The 7,297-nt window shown below is 47.2% G+C and overlaps 1 protein-coding gene across 2 annotated transcripts in view; it reads right to left on the bottom strand.

The window, feature by feature from the left end:
* Positions 1 to 1,453: 1,453 nt before the first annotated feature.
* The window catches only part of LOC8027005 (TRIO and F-actin-binding protein), a 41,616-nt gene continuing 35,772 nt past the window's right edge, over positions 1,454 to 7,297 (bottom strand). For both annotated transcript variants that reach the window (XM_040221149.1, XM_040221154.1), the window contains 2 exons: positions 4,645 to 6,127; positions 1,454 to 1,611 (listed from right to left, as the gene is read on the bottom strand). In XM_040221149.1, coding sequence (XP_040077083.1) covers positions 4,720 to 6,127 — 1,408 coding nt within the window. In that variant the 3' untranslated portion in view covers positions 1,454 to 1,611; positions 4,645 to 4,719. The remainder of the gene's footprint in view (positions 1,612 to 4,644; positions 6,128 to 7,297) is intronic.

Below are 7,297 nucleotides of genomic sequence, written 5' to 3'. Positions count from 1 at the left end.
AACCATGCCACTCCGCTCCGTCGCCAACTGATTCCCGAAATCGTATGCAAAATTTAACTTTCGAGCGTACGACCAAAAACAGTCCAGCGGCGTGTGTTTGCCAAGCCGGCAAACAAAATACAAGCTAAACACACACACACAAAAAAAGATAACCTGAGCGCGTTGATGCAAGACATCGCGAGTCAAAAAGTTTTTGGACCGCTTTGTGCAACGACTGAACTCGAGACAAACAAGCGCGCTCTGCGGGTTCAGCGTGCAGATATTGTTGAACTCGAGACAAACAAGCGCGCTCTGCGGGTTCAGCGTGCAGATATTGCCTTCTTTGCTTTAGCTCACTTCCCTTCACCAACTTTCTATCACGACAGATTTTTCACGTACCGGGGTCCCTTTTGAAAGAAAGCCCGCCGAGAGAAACCTAGGTAATCAATACTTCGTCACAGCAGTCTCTGAGTTAAAGAGGGATTTTTGTAGTAACGTATGATTTAAACAACAGGAATGTTGATGAGCATGCGGCAGTACCTAGTTTCATTTTAGAAAACGCCATATCTGCAGCGACGTGGGGCTGCAACACCCGACGTCGCGCGACCACGGTGCTTTCGGGAGCGAGTGCTTCAGCTCACAAAGTAACTCTCGCCTCGCAAAAATGTGGTTTCGTTTCACAGCAGGACGGCAGGGCTGGTACCCGGCACGCTAGCGTCGGAGCGCCCGCACACACCCGCGTCTATCGTTGAATATTTTTAAAGTTTACAGTTTTAAAAGACGCGAGACGAGACCCACGAGACGACGAGAGCGCGAATCGCGAGACGGCGGGAAAACCATGCAAGACCAGAGGGACAACTGATGCAGGGTACTTTGTGTCGGGCGGCCGCTTGCGCCACATAACAGATGCATGCTCAGTTACGGTAGTTAGTTTAGGTTCGGTTTTGAAAAGTAACCGAAATTGTTTTTTTGGCGCAGGCTTGGCGCAGATTAGCCATATTTCGGCGAAATGTAGCAGGATGTAGCAGGATTAGCCCCTTGGCGCAGTTTGGCGCAGCAATCACATCACTGCCATTGGTTGGCCAAGCGAGGCCCACTACTATATCCCCCTATGCCCAAAGCTCATTTGAAATGGGGCACTTCGTCAGAGTATTCTGGACAACGGCAAACGCTACAGGAGCGAGCGACGGACTGCAGGGGGCGCTACAGGTCATCAGTGAATTCAATGCCATGCGAGTGTTATGTGATCTTCGGACGGGGTGCAGCAATGCAATGAGAGTGTAGTCACGCAGTACGTTCACAGTCCTGGATTGGTTGGGACAGCTTGTAAAGCCTGCTGCGGTTCACTGTAGAGTGAAACGGAGTACAGCCGTAGAACCTGTCCTCTTCACAAATGATACCAGGAAACAATGCACCTAGGCATATTTAAGAGGTTTGAAACAGAATCATGCTCAAGGCACTAGGAACTGGGACAAACCAAAATGAACTCTAGTATTTATTTCATGTTGTGACCAACAAGGCATCCTGAATCTGTCCGATGAAATTAATCCTCTTCCACGGTAATGTTCACAGTTTTAGGCACTTTGTTATGAAGATGTCTCCCCACACACATTCAAATGAGTTGAAGGTACCCTGAAAGCAGACAGATCGAAAAAAGAACAGTCACCTCACTCACACACTAAATATTAAAGGGAAGATGGGGCACTTCTACATTTGAGAAAAAACGCTTGAATTGCGTTCATTTGGCCTTTAGATTAACAGATATCAAAATTGTATTTCAATGCGACCCGCCGGAGAGCCATACGAGCAATTTCAAAATAGGACTGAAGCCCCGCCTCCCTAGCCTTGGGCAGCCAAAAGAGCCGTCGATGACGTCACGGACAGCGACTGTCTTTCGCGTTTTTCTCGCATTTAACAATACTTACGCAGCAAATGGTTTGGGTATTCGGGTTCACGGGATAAAAATACACTAGAATTCACTTCCAACTCATTTTTTCCAAGAAGCTCCGTAGCTTCCCTTTAAGTCACTTACACACTAGACATTAAGGCAAGTAGGATCCCAGTCTTTCATATTTAGTTCTGGCATGATTTGAAACTATAAATCAATATTATGCCATTATCATAAAATTAGCATTTGCCAATGTCTCATGGGCAAAAATATGCAAAATACTTTCTTTGATAAAATGAGGGAAAATAATTACAAAAGAGTAAGTATCCTTGGAAAGGCCTTAAAGAGGTCTACATTTCTTTCGACTTGGTAGTACTGTACTTACCTACAAGATGTCAGGAATGGAATAATATTAAGTGCCAAGTGGTTGATCAGATATCTCTTCTGTCTATTGATTTTCACAAATTCATCAAAATATTTGACGTAAATATGTGGTGCCTCTTTGTGAATACCAAGAATAAGCACCTCCACTAACAACAAATAATGCAATAGACCTTTTGCTAGATGACTGTAAAACCAAGGAGCATTCCCACTTTGTAGGTACACAAACTGCCCATGCTTGCCCTGTCAGTAGGAAAGATTAGAAGTAGTAAACGATTACATGAGGCAACGACAAATGCATGTACAAAGTTTCAATTTGTTTTAGATTTGCACTTTTGAAATTATTGCTACAGACATCAGCATATACAGCGATGGTCTGCAGTGTTCCAATAACTTAGCAAAAGGTCAATTTCCCCACCTTTTTTAGAATCTTTTATCTCTCTAATCAGCACAAAATCATTCTTCATATAAAATGTGACTACGAACTCAGGTTTACAGATGTTCCTTTTTAACACAGCCTTCTACAATTCCATAAAACCTTTTTACACATCTCAATAGCAGTAACTGTATCGTGTGCATGCTTAGACAGCTGGAACTTACTCGGCCCCAATGGCTGTCCATAGTCGACGACAGGTTAAGAATTCAGGGGAAACTCCTCCCACCCCTTTCCACTTGAAAAGAGTGAATGCCGGAGAGGACGCCGCCTCGCTTTCCAGCGTTTGCTCTGCGAAAGTGGAAATGGGAGGGAGAAGCTTTTCCTCAACTCTTAACCTGTCACTCACTATAGTGTCACAGCTGTAAATGAGAAATTCTGCCAGGCCAGTACCACTGATAGCCTGTGGTCTTTAACGTGCATCACACAGTAATTATACACGACCGCACACCGGCGCGATGCTCGTCCAGATCAAAAGGGGCAGGGGTGGGAATTGAACCCAGGGTCCCTGGGTTCTACAGTGCGAGCTTTCGCTTCACGCGCTCCAAGCTACTTTGCGTTGACAAGCTCGGCCATCGATTTCTCCCATCTTGGTAGTGAAACCAGCTAGCTCAACAAAAATGTTTGCCGGGAGAAATTCCTATAAAATTTACCACTTCAGAATACTTATTTTGTATAAGCAACAAGAGTGTACAGAGTGCAACAAAACATCAGGTCTTTAGCGTCTGGGTCAGAAAGTACTGTTTTTTCCAAACATCCATCCATTTGCACTACTTTATATAGAGGTGTAAGCCCATAAGAATTCAGTACACTTTAAAGCACAGTATCTCGAGGATATCTTCTAAAAAGATATTAATGCAAAATTTGTTTTCAATTGCTCACAATAATTTTGCAGAATGGATTGTAACACATACCTTTTCAAAATTCAAAGTCGACTATGCACTGGCTGAACAATAATGAATATTACTCGCGATAACTGCATGCTCCAGTCGCTTTGATTCTCCTTGTGTGAATTCGACTTCATCAGCAACAAAAAAGAAAGCTGCTAAAAATTCTGAATCGATTTTGTCAATAGCTCTTAAAAGAATTCAAATAGTTTTAGAATAAGCTCTTTTTTTTTTTTTTCATTTCATTGCAGCCACCTCAGATGCATGTGCAGAAGTCATACTAGTTAAAAATTATAGCTAGGCACTCGCGAGGCACTCTGCTGACCCAACTGTGCTTAGAGTACAACAAACAAACAGTTTTTATGCCCCCAGCTGACTCAAACTTGTGAGAAGCAAAAAACGTTCAGCCTTTCCACTCTGCTGAAGAAGGAAGAGCAGCGGAGCTGTACTATGTGCCGCCGTTGCTCATAGATGGCGGTAGCTGTCCAGGGGGTTGTGTCGAGACTTGTTTGTTCACGGACACGAAACTGGGGGAACTAGCCCTTAACAGCTCCGCTCTAAAAAGAGGTGAATAAGCTAAGACTGCTAATTATCAAGATGAGAAACCATGTTTTTGTCAATGTTTCCAAACTTGCACAACAATAAATCTCTGGAGAAGATGTGAAGGCCAAATGAATTGTCTCAGTTATGAGGCATCACAGTCTAATCCTCGAGGCTCGTTCGGACATTCGTATTCGACTGTATTCCAGTGCATTCTCTTCGAACCACTTACAACCAAAAAACATGCTCACATATAACGACTGCAAATAACTAGACTGGAGCTTGAGCAGTACTTGCACGCTCAAATCTATGCACTATCTATGAGAAATAAATGCTTATAACACTGTTACAATGACCCAGAGTCTATGGCAAAAAGAATGATGCATAGATAATATACCTATACGCAGATCGAAAGGGTTTCAGGGCCAACTGACAAATGGCACAAGTGTGCCACCGTGTTCCAACGCGAGGCAGTCAAGCGCAGTCAAATGCAAATGCGCAAACCAGCCTTTAAACGTAGCTTTCCCTCAACATACCACGTGCAGCAAGGACCACGACGGTCAGCAACGCATGTGGGGTGGCTGGCTGAACTCCGGATCGCCACCGTCACCCTACCGTCTCAGGCGGCCGTGGTGAGGCAGGTCGAAACGGCCCCTCCCCCGGCCGTGGGACGAAGTGCCCCGACCGGGGGGCCCCAGTCCGTGAGGACGCTGCAGCTGCTGGGGCTGGCTGCCACCCCTCCGGCTTGGAAGAGGTGGCACGGGGGGCTGGAACGGCTGCGCCTGAGGGTTCAGTGTGCTGGAAGGCACCGCGGGAGAATGAAGCTGCTGCGGCTGCGGCTGCTGCTGGAGTAGGAAACCGTCAGTCACAAAGGGGGGAGACAGCACGGGCGGCGATGGACACGACAGCCTAAACTCGGCGCCGGGGAGGTACGGCGCACATTCGGATGTCCCCCAAGTGGGCGCCCGTACGAGGGCCACCCTGCTTTGGTCATAGTGGAAGGCGGTCGTCACTTGGGCACTGGGCGGAGCCTGCGACATACCCGCCATGTGGGGAGCGTGCAAGCTGTGTGGCATGAAGGGGACAGGAGTGCCGTCCGGGGGAGCGTACAAGGCCCCATTCATGCCCATGTTCTGCACGGCCACGCACGACTTTTGCACCTCCATCATGCCCCTGGTCAGCAGGGGCATGTACTTGCCACACAAGGACAACCACTGGTCGAAGCTCATGTCGGCATTCTCTTCCTTCCTAGGGGCACCAGAGGAATCCCCTGGCTCCCCGTCCCCCTTGGAACGCATCAGATTGCGTGCGTCAATGGTCCCCACCACCGTCACTGTGTCCGGAAGATCCTGCAGCCCGTCGCACGACGCAGACGGTGCAATGGTTCTCAAGTGGGAAGGGGAGGAGGCGCCCGACCGCGCCCGATGGGCCGCAAGAGGATTCCGGTCAGGCATGGAGTATCCACGCTGCTCCTCTTGATGGAACGTGCTTTGGGATTCCTGCTGACACGCAAGAGTTCTGTTCTGCGATCCCGGATGACGTGCCAGCATCTTCTCTTTCCAGTTCTCTTCTGGCTCGTGCTGCTGGTTAGGCCCATGACGATCCTCTTTAAGGTCCCGGTTTTCCCACGAGTTCCTTCGCTGGCCGTCACACCATCCGGCTCGATGGCGCAAGCCATTCTGGCCGTGCCAGGTGGAAGGTCCTAAGTTCCTTTGACCCCCTCCGCCATGATGGTACGCCCTGGGGGTCCGTGAATAACCACCTCGATGCTGCCAGTGGTCCTTGCGCTGGTGGGACGTCCAAGGAAAAGCTCCTGAACCGTGCGAGGAGCCGCCGGACGAGGCGGAAGTGCACTCGGAGGCGGGGGAGCAGCCCCCGGGAAGTGGCGAAGGAACGGCAGTCGTGGGCGGTGGCTCCTCTTGGACAGGACTGGGACAGGTGGCAGCACTGGGACCCACGTCCCGCTTGGACCGCTCTATGACCTGCAGGAGCTGTTCTTCTTCGTCCTCGGGAAACTGCCTGAAGAAATACATAAAGCGAATGCTTTAAAAAGAACAGTTTGAACCGAGTGGAACGAAGAGAACAAAACAATGGCCCGATATCTGCTGTACACCTCCGATACCACTTCAAAGCTGTATGTAACGGCGCAACAACTGTTTGTTCGTCACCTTTTAGTGGACTTCCTATGTCGTTTCCGCCAAAATTTAACTACTGCAAAATCTGGAACGAATGCCCAACCTCGGAAGAGCGCACTCCACAAAATTCATACAATCGACAAGACTCCCTTTGGCTCCTACACTCGGCCAAAAAAGAATGCGACAGGACCCCAAGCTGAGAAAATAAAAGGGAAATGCTGTGACATGCCTTTAACAGGCTTGTACAGCCATCATTTTACTGTGATCCAGCGTGGCAATAAAGATGCTCGATACAAAGAACTGCTATAAGCGAGTTTCCAAGATCTCTTATTTGCTGCTTTTAACAACATGCCAATCTATTATGCTTAGGTCTGTACATAAAATTTGCAGATCTAAACACGAAGGAATTCTAAAAAATACTTGTCATAGTTCAATCAAAAATTTACTGAATTTAATAAGAGGTAATACGAGTCTGATCCAGTGTTGTGGAATGGGCACCCACCCCCCTTCCATTCCAATTCCATTCTGGGGAATTAGAGTTTTTGATAATGCAATTCCTTTCAACTCCTAAGAATGGGGACACTATGCCCATTCCCACTCCTCGAATGGCTGAATCATTCCATTCCTCTAATTCCTAAACTTCAAAAATTGGCACTTGACAGCTACATTGTGTTGCCGGCATAAGCAGCATAAAGCTGACATTATCAAATGCAGAGACAATTGCAAAAAAAAGGCGCTAAATGCCTAAAAAAAAAGCACTGATTTTAGTAAGCGGAGCGCTGGTGGCACAAAGTGTTTGTTTACATTGTACTGCAAACATCAAAAAAGCCCCTTGATATGTCGATGCTTGTTTAACATCGGTCTCGCGATCACGTGGCTCGCAACAAACAGCAAAACTTAAATCCACTCATTTTCTTCTTCTTTTTTTTTTCAAGCATTTTTCTATTTGACTTTTAGGACATACACGGCCAGCATGTTTTTTTGATAAGACCATAAAAAATATGTTTCTGCATGGCATCGACAAAGCTGGCTGCACAACAAGATAAATTAACGG

This window comes from Ixodes scapularis, unplaced genomic scaffold, assembly GCF_016920785.2.
Source record: "Ixodes scapularis isolate PalLabHiFi unplaced genomic scaffold, ASM1692078v2 PGA_scaffold0__279_contigs__length_252992795, whole genome shotgun sequence".
NCBI classification, from domain to species: Eukaryota; Metazoa; Arthropoda; class Arachnida; order Ixodida; family Ixodidae; genus Ixodes; species Ixodes scapularis.
The sequence above is the reverse complement of the archived record's forward strand: the minus strand, read 5'-3'. Positions and strand labels throughout refer to the sequence as shown.